We start from the raw sequence: 12,697 nt of genomic DNA on the forward strand, positions 1-12,697 counted from the left end.
CCCCTAAGCCTGGATGTCCTCTGCACTCCTGCCTCCTTCTCCAACACCACCTGTCAAAATTCTAATCTGTTCTTCATTGCTTCACTCAAAGCTCAACGCCCTTGTAGGCCCTTCATGATCCCCTACCCAAAATGTGTGCTCCACATCTTTGAGTTCTTATGGTACCTTTTGTACATTTCTGACACTCGTCATGTTATATTTGAGGATCAAAGTAAATGGACATCTTAACCTCCCTCTTCAGCTATCAGAGAAAAGGGTCCCTGTCTTACCCATACTGGAGGCTCCTCATCTCTCTACCACAGCAGCTGCCTCATACATAGGATGCTTTATACCAAAGGTGACCATATAATTCATTTTAATTTATTGTTCAAACTAGAACACCTTTGAGAGTGAAAGGAGCACAGTTAATAATTATGCAGGGCTCCAAGTGAAATTGATATTGTCCTTGGCTACTTGGACATATGGTCATCTTTTTATGCCAAAGAAGGCTCAAAGAGCAGGAATGCTGGTTGTATGGATGGACAGTGGTCAGCATGAAGAAGTGGAAGAAAGAGCTTTCCTGTAGCTGGCATTGTTGGGGATGGTCCCATGCATGGGGCAGGTGGTCTCTGAGGTATGTCCAGAAGGTATGGATGGGATTCAGGAAGGTCCCATTAGACAGAGACAAAAAGAAATGGCACTATGGGGGCCGGGCGCGGTGGCTCACGCCTGTAATCCCAGCACTTTGGGAGGCCGAGGCGGGCGGATCACGAGGTCAAGAGATCGAGACCATCCTGGCTAACACGGTGAAACCCCGTCTCTACTAAAAATACAAAAAATTAGCCGGGCGTGGTGGCGGGTGCCTGTAGTCCCAGCTACTCAGGAGGCTGAGGCAGGAGAATGGCGTGAACCTGGGAGGCGGAGCTTGCAGTGAGCCGAGATTGCGCCACTGCACTCCAGCCTGGGTGACAAAGCGAGACTCCGTCTCAAAAAAAAAAAAAAAAAAAGAAATGGCACTATGGAAGGTTGGATGGTGGGAGCAAAGGTGGACTGCATTTGATATGTTCAGGGAAAAGTGAGTGTGGCTTAAATTATGGTTGATATTGGGGAGAAATAGGCAACACGGCTGGAAAGTGGAGTCAGAAGAAACTTGGCTAACACCAGCCTAGGGTTGGCCTTTATCCAGGAGGTAAGAACAAGCACTCACGTGTTTCTGAGCAGGAAAGACACAAAGCAAATGTAGAATTTTAGGAGGATTCATCTGGTAGCTGTGTTTAGAGCAGGGAGAGGCTGAGGAGGGGGAGGCCATATGGGATCACTGGAAATAATTTCAGTGTAAGATAACAAAGGATTAAAGGAGATATGGGTTATCAAAAAGAGTGAGTTCAGGAGAACTTAAAGAGAAAAGTTAACAAGGCTTTGTGACCCACAGGGGTCAGGGGTGGCTTTGGGGTGACACTTTGTATAGGTTCTATCTGTTGGTATCAAGATTGAACTAAGAAAATCACGGGGCAGAGACAATTTGGAGGAAGAGGCTAAATTTAGATTTCCATATGTTGAGTGTGAGGTACCAATGGGTCATCTAAGTGGAAATGTCCAGTAGAGAGCCAGGGAGGAATGCCTAGGAGGTGGGCAAGGTCAGGACCGGTGAGAAGGGTTCAGGAGTCATCTACCTGCAGGAGGCCATAGTGAAAGACAAAAAAGGATGAGATGTCTGGGGCCAAACAGTAGGAAGAGTAATGGCGATTATCAAGATGAGATCTCACGGAAAGCCTAAGCTTAATGGAGAAGGGAAAGAGCAGGAGACCGAGGATTCAGGGCTGGTGGGGGTTGGATGACACAGTCCTGAGGGCTAAAGGAAGCTTTGAGAGAGGTGCCCAATTGTGTCAAATTTTGCAGAAAGGTTGAGAAGGATAGACTCGGTGAAAAATGGCTTTGGCAACTGGATGACAGTCAAAATGAGAAATGTCTAAGGAAATGAACCAGAAATGGATTTCTCTGGCCAATGACATTGCCAGAGGCTGACAAAGGGACATTGGTTAAATGTTAATGTGATATGTGTGTTTCCTTAAGGAGGACTTAAAGACAGAACAACCAAAAAGTCAGTTAGATACAACTAAAATATGAATGGTTCTTTTATTTATTTATTATTATTATTACTATTTTGAGACAGGGTCTCACTCTGTCACCCAGGCTGGAATGCAGTGACGCAATCACAGCTCACTGCAGCCTGGACCTTGTCAGGCTCAGGTGATCCTCCCACCTCAGCCTCTCGAGTAGCTGAGACTACCGGTGCACAACACCATGCCTGGCTAACTTTTGTATTTTTTAGTAGAGATGGAGTTTTGCCATGTTGCCCAGGCTGGTCTTGAACTACTGAACTCAACTCAAGCGTTTCTTCTGCCCCAGCCTCCCAAAGTGTTGGGATTACAGGTGTGAGCCACCACACTTGGCCTGAATTGTTCTAACATTCACCAGGCTTGTGACCCAAGACCAAAGTACCAAAATGATAGCTACTAACCTGTGATACCTTTTTTCACCTATCAGGTAGCAATACTGGGCATAGAAGAAAGAGCTTTTCTTGATACAGATTCCATCATAATGATACCTGGAAAAATAAAGGTTGTCTTTAAATTTATGTCTAACTACTGACATGCTTTATGGAAGGCAGAGAATAGGTGAACTAATGAAGACTTGGAGTTCTTCTCCAGGTTTTAGCATTGGCTGCATTTCTCTAGAAAAGCTAATCCTTCAGTCTGACCAAGCTCTGTTATGTAGACAGGCAACTTCATACACTTTCACACATATCAGCCTTGAAATAGGCTTGTGGAGGCTCTCCTCTGCTTGCCTGATGCAGGACACACTAATCTTAGAGAGATGTGATAGGGAAAGCCTCCTGTTCCCTGCCCTGTCCCCTCAGCCACTGCCCCCCCACCCCCCAGCACCCATTAACCTTTTTCAGGTGAAGGGAAAATGACACCAAGGTTCCCTCCACTGAAGTTGTCAGAAACCCAGGAAGGAAGCCAAGAGCCTTCTCTGCAGCCCAGACCTTCCTCCGCTAAGCCCAGGGGACTATAGCAGCTTGTCCCGGCTTAAGACAAAATTTTTTCTAGTTAATTATTGCCCAATATTAGGTTTGGCAAACACTTCCACTGTCTTCAATTTCTTGGTGAGTGGCAGCCCCCTTTCCTAATTTGGGTTCAATGTCTTCTCACTGATTTCCCCTCGCAATTTAAAACAAGCAACAAATAGCAATAATAATTGAGTGACAATTATGACACAAGGCACTCGATAATACTGGAATTTCTTTTCACATTAGAAATACAACCTTGGGGCTGGGCGCGGTGGCTCACGCCTGTAATCTCAGCACTTTGGGAGGCTGAGACGGGTGGATCACCTGAGGTCAGGAGTTTGAGACCAGCCTGGCCAACATGATAAAATCCTGTATCTACTAAAAATACAAAAAATAAGCCGGGCATGGTGGCAGGCGCCTGTAATCCCAGCTACTCGGGAGGCTGAGGCAGGAGAATCGCTTGAATCTGGGAGGCGGAGGTTGCAGTGAGCCATGATCATGCCATTACACTCCAGCCTGGGCAACAAGGGTGAAACTCCGTCTCAAAAAAAAAAAAAAGAAAAGTAATATAGCCTCGGGACTGCACCTCTGGAATATAATTCAAATATGCTAATTTGGTGAACACAGAAACTTTAGTTCAAAGGGTAATTAAAACAGTTCCAAGGCCGGACGTGGTGGCTCACGCCTGTAATCCCAGTGCTTTGGGAGGCCAAAGTGGGAGGATCATTTGAGCCCAGGAGTTTGAGACCCACCTGGGCAATTTAGCAAAACCTCGTCTCTAAAAAACATTAAAAACTAGCCAGGCCTGGTGGGACACACCTGAAGTCCTAGCTACTCAGGAGGCTGAAGTGGAAGGACTGCTTGAGCCCAGGGGCTTGAGGCTGCAGTGAGCAACGATTGCAGCATTGCACTCCAGCCTGGGCGACAGTTGCATTATTTGATGTGTGTTAATTATTTAAATATTTCAAGAATAAGACATTTACCTAACTGTAGAACAATAAAAATATATTGTAACCTTCATATTTTAACAAAATTCCGAAGAAAATAGAGGCCAGTGTTTGGTTCTAGCACCAACTCAATGATTTCAGGCACTGGGAATTAATGTGAATTGTGGACACTCTTTGGTAAGAGTTGTTATTTATAGTTTGTTTTGTTTTGCATTTTTTATCATTCATTTTGTGATTTTCCAAATCCTTGTTTTTAACATTTGAAATAAAACAAAAATTCTAAACCTACCTGGCACTTCCTCTAGTGCCCAGCCTCCGGGTGCCAAGGTCCGGAAAAACCAATCTCACAAGCTAAAAGAATAAGCCAGATTTAAAGTTGCAACTTGAAAACTTAGAAACAAACTTCCAATTTTTTATCTTACAATATTTAAATGATATTCATTTTCCTCTTTTCTAATAAGCAAACAATAAAGAAAATAAATATAATAATAAAGTAATAAGGTAACAATAAAGAAAATAAATGTAAATGAAATTTTGGGGGAAAAAAATTAGACAAGTGTCAAAAAGAAAACATACCACTTGGAGGCCAGGCACGGTGGCTCCTGCCTGTAATCCCAACACTTTGGGAGGCTGAGGCAGGCCAATCACTTGAGGTCAGGAGTTCAAAACCAGCCTGGCCAACATGGTAAAACCCTGTCTCTACAACCAGTCTCTACTACAAATACAAAGGCCGGGCATGGTGGCTCACGCCTGTAATCCCAGCACTTTGGGAGGCTGAGGCAGGCGAATCATGAGGTCAAGAGACTGAGACCATCCTGGCCAACATGGTGAAACCCCGTCTCTGCTAAAAATACAAAAATTAGCTGGGCGTGGTAACATGTGCCTGTAGTCCCAGCTACTCAGGAGGCTGAGGCAGGGAGCTACTAGGGAGGCTGAACCTGGGAGGTGGAGGTTGCAGTGAGCTGAGATCGCACCACTGCACTCCATCCTGGTGACAGAGCGAGACTCCATCTCAAAACAAACAAACAAACTTAGCCAGGCGTGGTGGCACACACCTGTAGTCCCAGCTACTCTGGAGGCTGAGGCAGGAGAATCACTGGAACCAAGGAGGCGGAGGTTGCAGTGAGCCAAGATCATGCCACTGCACTCCAGCCTGGGTGACAGAGCAAGACTCTGTCTCAAAAAAAAAAAAAAAAAAAAAAGAGAGAGAGAAAAGAAAACATATCACTTGGAGAAAATGCCATTTAAATCTCGATGTTGGCCAGCCATGGTGACTCATGCCTGTAATCGCAGCACTTTGGGAGGCCACGATGGACTGATCACCTGAGGTCAGGAGTTTGAGATCATCCTGGTCAACATGGTGAAAACCCGTCTCTACTAAAAATACAAAAATTAGCCGGGCATGAACCCAGGAGGCAGAGGTTGCAGTGAGCTGAGAGTGCATCGCACTCTAGCCTAGGTGACAAGGGTGAAACTCGGTCTCAAAAACAAAACAAAACAAAAAACCCTCAATGTAATTTCTTCCAGTCTTTTTTTCAAAGCCCCAATATGTGTAAGTGTTCTCTGTGTTTCATATTTAATACCTGACATCACACAATTAGCATGTCTACAGTTTTGCATTCTACTTTCTTCCCTCAACATTATGCCATGGATATTTCCCCTTGTCATAAAAAATTCTCTGGAAGCAGGGAATTATGAACCATAGTTATAATTGGGCTCACAGGTTGGCATCATAGTCCAACCTGTGAGAATGCTATAATTTTACCATTTTCCTCTCTTTCTAATGTGATAGTCATTTTCACTTTTTAAATTATTATTATCCTTTAAGTTCTAGGGTACATGTGCACAACGTGCAGGTTTGTTACATATGTATACATGTGCCATGTTGGTTTGCTGCACCCATCAACTTGTCATTTACATTAGGTATTTCTCCTAATGCTATCACTGCCCCAGCCCCCGACCCCCGACAGGCCCCGGTGTGTGATGTTCCCCTCCCTGTGTTCATGTGCTCTCATTGTTCAATTCCCACCTATGAGTGAGAACATGCAGTGTTTGGTTTTCTGTCCTTGTGATAGTTTGCTGAGAATGATGGTTTCCAGCATCATCCATGTCCCTGCAAAGGACATGAACTCATCTTTTTTATGGCTGCATAGTATTCCATGGTGTATATGTGCCACATTTTCCTAATCCAGTCTATCATTGATGGTCATATGGGTTGGTTTCAAGTCTTTGCTATTGTGAATAGTGCTATAATAAACATATGTGTGCATGTGTCTTTATAGTAGAATGATTTATAATCCTTTGGGTATATACCCAGTAATGGGATCGCTGGGTCAAATGGTATTTCTAGTTCTAGACCCTTGAGGAATCACCACACTGTCTTCCACAATGGTTGAACTAATATACACTCCCACCAACAGTGTAAAAGCATTCCTATTTCTCCACATCCTCTCCAGCATCTGTTTTCTCCTGACTTTTTAATGATCGTTATTCTAACCAGCATAAAATGATATCTCATTGTGGTTTTGATTTGCATTTCTCTGATAACCAGTGATGATGAGCATTTATTCATGTGTCTGTTGGCTGCATAAATGTCTTCTTTTGAGAAGAGTCTGTTCATACCCTTTACCCACTTTTTGATGTGGTTGTTTGTTTTTTTCTTGTAAATTTGTTTAAGTTATTGGTAGATTCTGGATATTAGCCCTTTGTCAGATGGGAGATTATAAAAATGTTCTCCCATTCTGTGGATTGCTTGTTCACTCTGATGATAGTTTCTTTTGCTGTGCAGAAGCTCTTTAGTTTAATTAGATCCCATTTGTCAATTTTGGCTTTTGTTGCCATTGCTTTTGGTGTTTTAGTCATGAAGTCTTTGCCCATGCCTATGTCCTGAGTGCTATTGCCTAGGTTTTCTTTTTTCTTTTCTCTTTTTTTTTTTTTTTTTTGAGACAGAGTTTCACTCTTGTTGCCGTGGAGTGCAATGGCGCAATCTCGGCTCATTGCTACCTCCGCCTCCCAGGTTCAAGCGATTCTGCTGCCTCAGCTTCCTGAGTAGCTGGGATTATAGGCACCCGCCACCACACTCAGCTAATTTTTTGTATTTTTTAGTAGAGACGGGGTTTCACTATGTTGGCCAGGCTGTTCTCGAACTCCTGACCTCAGACGATCCACCCACCTCAGCCTCCTAAAGTGCTGGGATTACAGGTGTGAGCCACCATGCCTGGCTTGCCTAGGTTTTCTTCTAGGGTTTTTATCATTTTAGGTCTTACATATAAATCTTTAATCCATCTTGAGTTAATTTTTGTATAAGGTGTAAGGAAGGGATCCAGCTTCAGCTTTCTACATATGGTTAGCCAGTTTTCATAGCAACATTTATTAAATAGGGAATGCTTTCCCCATTGCTTGTTTTTGTCAGGTTTGTCAAAGATCAGATGGTTGTAGATGTGTGGTGTTATTTCTGAGGCCTCTGTTCTGGTCCATTGGTCTATATATCTGTTTTGGTACCAGTACCATGCTGTTTTGGTTACTGTAGCCTTGTAGTATAGTTTGAAGTCAGGTAGTGTGATGCCTCCAGCTTTGTTCTTTTGGCTTAGGATTATCTTGGCTATGCAGGCTCCTTTATGGTTCCATATGAACTTTAAAGGAGTTTTTTCCAATTCTGTGAAGAAAGTCATTGGTAGCTTGATGGGGATGGCATTGAATCTATAAATTACCTTGGGCAGTATGGCCATTTTCACGATATTGATTCTTCCTATCTATGAGCATAGAACGTTCTTCCATTTGTTTGTGTCCTCTTTTATTTCCTAGAGCAGTGGTTTGTAGTTCTCCTTGAAGAGGTCCTTCACATACCTTATAAGTTGTATTCCTAGGTATTTTATTCTCTTTGTAGCAATTGTGAATGGGAGTTCACTCATGATTTGGCTCTCTGTCTGTAATTGGTGTATAGGAATGCTTATAATTTTTGCACATTGATTTTGTATCCTGAGACTTTGCTGAAGTTGCTTATCAGCTTAAGGAGATTTTGGGCTGAGAAGATGGGGTTTTCTAAATATACAATCATGTCATCTGCAAACAGGGATAATTTGACTTCCTCTTTTCCTAATTGAATACCCTTTATTTCTTTCTCTTGCCTGATTGCCTTGGCCAGAACTTCCAACACTATGTTGAATAGGAGTGGTGAGAGAGGGCATCCTTGTCTTGTGCTGCTTTTCAAAGGGAATGCTTCCACTTTTGGCCCATTCAGTATGATATTGGCTGTGGATTTGTCATAAATAGCTCTTCTTATTTTGAGATACGTTCCATCAATACCTAGTTTATTGAGAGTTTTTAGCATGAAGGGTTGTTGAATTTTGCCAAAGACCTTTTCTGCATCTATTGAGATAATCATGTGGTTTTGTCATTGGTTCTGTTTATGTGATGGGTTACATTTATTGATTTGCGTATGTTGAACCAGCCTTGCAGCCCAGGGATGAAGCTGACTTGATCATAGTGGATAAGCTTTTTGATGTGCTACTGGATTCGGTTTGCCGGTATTTTATTGAGGATTTTCGTATCGATGTTCATCAGGGATATTGGTCTAAAATTATCTTTTTTTTTGTTGTCTCTGCCAGGCTTTGGTATCAGGATGATGATGGCCTCATAAAATGAGTTAGGGAAGATTCCCTTTTTCTACTGATTGGAATAGTTTCAGAAGGAATGGTACCAGCTCCTTTTTGTACCTCTGGTAGAATTTGGCTGTAGAATCCATCTGGCTCTGGACTTTTTTTGGTTGGTAGGCCAATAATTATTGCCTCAATTTCAGAACCTATTATTCAGAGATTCAACTTCTTCCTGGTTTAGTCTTGGGAGGGGGTATGTGTCCAGGAATTTATCCATTTCTTCTAGATTTTCTAGTTTATTTGCGTAGAGGTGTTTATACTATTCTCTGATGGTAGTTTGTATTTCTGGGGGATCGGTGATGATATCCCCTTTATCATTGTTTATTGCATCTATTTGATTCTTCTCTCTTTTCTTCTTTATTAGTCTTGCTAGCGGTCTATCAATTTTGTTGATCTTTTCAAAAAACCAGCTCTTGGATTCATTGATTTTTTCGAAGGGTTTTTTGTGTCTCTATCTCCTTCAGTTCTGCTCTGATCTTAGATATTTCTTGCCTTTTGCTAGCTTTTGAATTTGTTTACTCTTGCTTCTCTAGTTCTTTTAATTGTGATGTTAGGGTGTCGATTTTAGATCTTTCCTGCTTTCTCTTGTGGGCATTTAGTGCTATAAATTTCCCTCTACACACACTTTAAATGTGTCCCAGAGATTCTGGTACATTGTGTCTTTGTTCTCATTGGTTTCAAAAAGAACATCTCTATTTCTACCTTCATTTTGTTATTTATCCAGTAGTCATTCAGGAGCAGGTTGTTCAGTTTCCATGTAGCTGTGCAGTTTTGAGTGAGTTTCTTATTCCTGAGTTCTAATTTGATTGCACTGTGGTCTAAGAGACAGTTTGTTGTGATTTCTGTTCTTTTACATTTGCTGAGGAGTGCTTTACTTCCAATTATGTGGTCAATTTTAGAATAAGCATGATGTGGTGCTGAGAAGAATGTATATTCTGTTGATTTGGGCTGGAGAGTTCTGTAGATGTCTATTAGGTCTGCTTGGTGCAGAGCTGAGTTTAGGTCCCGGATATCCTTGTTAACCTTCTAGCTCATTGATCTGTCTAAAGTTGACAGTGGGGTGTTAAAGTCTCCCATTATTGGTATGTGGGAGTCTAAGTCTCTTTGTAGGTCTCTAAGGACTTGCTTTATGAATCTGGGTGCTCCTGTATTGGGTGCATATATATTTAAGATAGTTAGCTCTTCTTGTTGAATTGATCTCTTTACCATTATGTAATGGCCTTCTTTGTCTCTTTTGATCTTTGTTGGTTTAAAGTCTGTTTTCTCAGAGACAAGGATTGCAACCCCTGCTGTTTTTTCGCTTTGCATTTGCTTGGTAGATCTTCCTCCATCCCCTTATTTTGAGCCTACGTGTGTCTCTGCACATGAGATGGGTCTCCTGAATATAGCACACTGATGGGCCATGATTCTTTATCCAATTTGCCAGCCTGTGTCTTTTAATGGGGGCATTTAGTCCATTTACATTTAAGGTTAATATTGTTATGTGTGAATTTGATCCTGTCATTATGATGTTAGCTGGTTATTTTGCCCATTAATTGATGCAGTTTCTACATAGCATTGATGGTCTTTACAATTTGGCAAGTTTTTGCAGTGACTGGTACCGGTTGTTTGTTTCCAAGTTTAGTGCTTCCTTCAGGAGCTCTTGTAAGACAGGCCTCGTGGTGACAAAATCTCTCAGCATTTGCTTGTCTGCAAAGGATTTTATTTCTCCTTCACTTATGAAGCTGAGTTTGGCTGGATATGAAATTCTGGGTTGAAAATTCTTTCCTTTAAGAATGTTTAATATTGGCCCCCACTCTCTTCTGGCTTGTAGGGTTTCTGCCGAGAGATCAGCTGTTAGTCTGATGGGCCTCCCTTTGTGGGTAACCCGACCTTTCTCTCTGTCTGCCCTTAACACTTTTTCCTTCATTTCAACCTTGGTGAATCTGACAATTAAGTGTCTTGGGTTGCTCCTTTTGAGAAGTATCTTTGTGGTGTTCTCTGTATTTCCTGAATTTGAATGTTGGCCTGCCTTGTTAGGTTGGAGAAGTTCTCCTGGATAATATCCTGAAGAGTGTTTTCTAACTTGGTTCCATTCTCTCCATCACTTTCAGGTACATCAATCAACACAGATTTGGTCTTTTCACATAGTCCCATATTTCTTGGAGGCTTTGTTCATTTCTTGTTACTCTTTTTTCTCTAATCTTGTCTTCTCACTTTATTTCATTAATTTGATCTTCAATCATTGATATCCTTTCTTCCACTTGATCGAATTGGCTATTGAAGCTTGTGTATGCCTCACAAAGTTCTCGTGCCATGGTTTTCAGCTCCATCAGGTCCCTTATGGCCTTCTCTACACTGTTTATTCTAATTAGCCATTCGTCTAACCTTTTTTCAAGGTTTTTAGCTTCCTTGCAATGGGTTCAAACATCCTCCTTTAGCTTGGAGAAGTTTGTTATTACCGACCTTCTGAAGCCTATTTCTGTCAAATCGTCAAAGTCATTCTCTGTCCAGTTTTGTTCCATTGCTGGCGAGGAGCTGCGATCCTTTGGAGGAGAAGAGGCACTCTGGTTTTCGGAATTTTCAGCTTTTCTGCTCTGGTTTCTCCCCATCTTTGTGATTTTATCTACCTTTGGTCTTTGATGTTGGTGACCTACAGATGGGGTTTTGGTGTGGATGTCCTTTTTGTTGATGTTCATGTTATTCCTTTCTGTTTGTTAGTTTTCCTTCTAACAGTCAGGCCCCTCAGCTGCAGGTCTGTTGGAGTTTGCTGGAGGTCCACTCCAGACCCTGTTTGCCAGGGTATCACCAGCAGAGGCTGCAGAACAGCAAATATTGCAGAATAGCAAATATTGCTGCCTGATCCTTCCTCTGGAAGCTTTGTCCCAGAGGGGCACCCACCATATGAGGTGTCTGTTGGATGCAACTGGGAGGTGTCTCCCAGTAAGGCTACGTGGGGGTCAGGGACCCGCTTAAGGAGGCAGTCTGTCCGTTCTCAGAGCTTGAATGCTGTGCTGGGAGAACCACGGCTTTCTTCAGAGCTGTCAGACAGGGACTTTTAAGTCTGCAGAAGTTGTCTACTGCCTTTTGTTCAGCTATGCCCTGCCCACAGAGGTGGAGTCCATAGAAGCAGTAGGGCTTGTTGTGCTGCAGTGGGCTCCATCCAGTTCGAGCTTCCCAGCTGCTTTATTTACGTACTCAAGCCTCAGCAATGGCCGATGCCCCACCCCACCCCCCACCTGGCCGCATCCTTGCAGGTCGATCTCAGACTGCTGCTGCACTAGCAGGGAGCAAGGCTCCATGGGCATGGGACCCACTGAGGCAGGCACAGGAGGGAATCTCCTGGTCTGCCAGTTGCTAAGACCTTGGGAGAAGTGCAGTATTTGGGCAGGAGTGAACTGTTTTTCCAGGTACAGTCTGTCATGGCTTCCCTTGGCTAGGAAAGGGATATCCCCCAACATCTTGAGCTTCCCGGGTGAGGCGACACCCTATCCTGCTTCAGCTTGCCCTCCGTGGGCTGCACCCACTGTCCAACCAGTCCCAACAAGATGAACCAGGAACCTCAGTTGGATATGCAGAAATCACCTGTCTTCCGCGTCGATCTCACTGAGAGCTGCAGATACGAGCTGTTCCTATTCGGCCATCTTGGAAGCCAGACCCCATTTTCACTTTTTATTATCCATTTGTTTGCCTAATTTGTTTTCACTTTCTGGGTTTGATTAGTGAAATGCTATCTTGTTTATCAGCACTTTGTTAGAGAGCCATGACATTACACTTATGACCAACAGAAGTCTGGTCTAGTTTCCGAATCAGCGAGGTTCATGACAAACGTGGCATCCATGACATGTGTGTTGAGAGTGGAAATCCTGGATCATCATGAAATTACAAAACACAGAGCAGGGAAGCCACGATATTTGGAGCTGTCAAGTAATTACTTCTGTTCTTTTTCTACACCCTGTCCATAATCATTCAGCCCTCGCTTCTGCTTGGTTTCATGTTGCATCCCTCTTTCTTTTTTTTTTTAAATTAGCTCCCAAGCAGTGGAATTTGATGGAAATGTGAAC

At 42.9% G+C, this 12,697-nt stretch overlaps 1 protein-coding gene across 9 annotated transcripts in view; it reads right to left on the reverse strand.

Moving 5' to 3' along the window:
* The window catches only part of RFX8 (regulatory factor X8), a 77,816-nt gene that overhangs the window by 50,955 nt on the left and 14,164 nt on the right, over positions 1-12,697 (reverse strand). For 4 of the 9 annotated variants that reach the window (XM_055378422.2, XM_031008114.3, XM_063695631.1 and 1 more), the window contains exons 3-4: positions 4,289-4,350; positions 2,501-2,587 (exon numbers count right to left, since the gene is read on the reverse strand). The exons of 4 other annotated variants lie outside the window; for them this stretch is intronic. In XM_055378422.2, coding sequence (XP_055234397.2) covers positions 2,501-2,587; positions 4,289-4,350 — 149 coding nt within the window. Of the gene's footprint in view, positions 1-2,500; positions 2,588-4,288; positions 4,351-12,697 lie in introns of those variants that run through there. One more of the 9 variants, XM_063695629.1, reaches the window with a different exon arrangement.

Source organism: Gorilla gorilla, chromosome 12, assembly GCF_029281585.2.
Source record: "Gorilla gorilla gorilla isolate KB3781 chromosome 12, NHGRI_mGorGor1-v2.1_pri, whole genome shotgun sequence".
Lineage (NCBI taxonomy): Eukaryota > Metazoa > Chordata > Mammalia > Primates > Hominidae > Gorilla > Gorilla gorilla.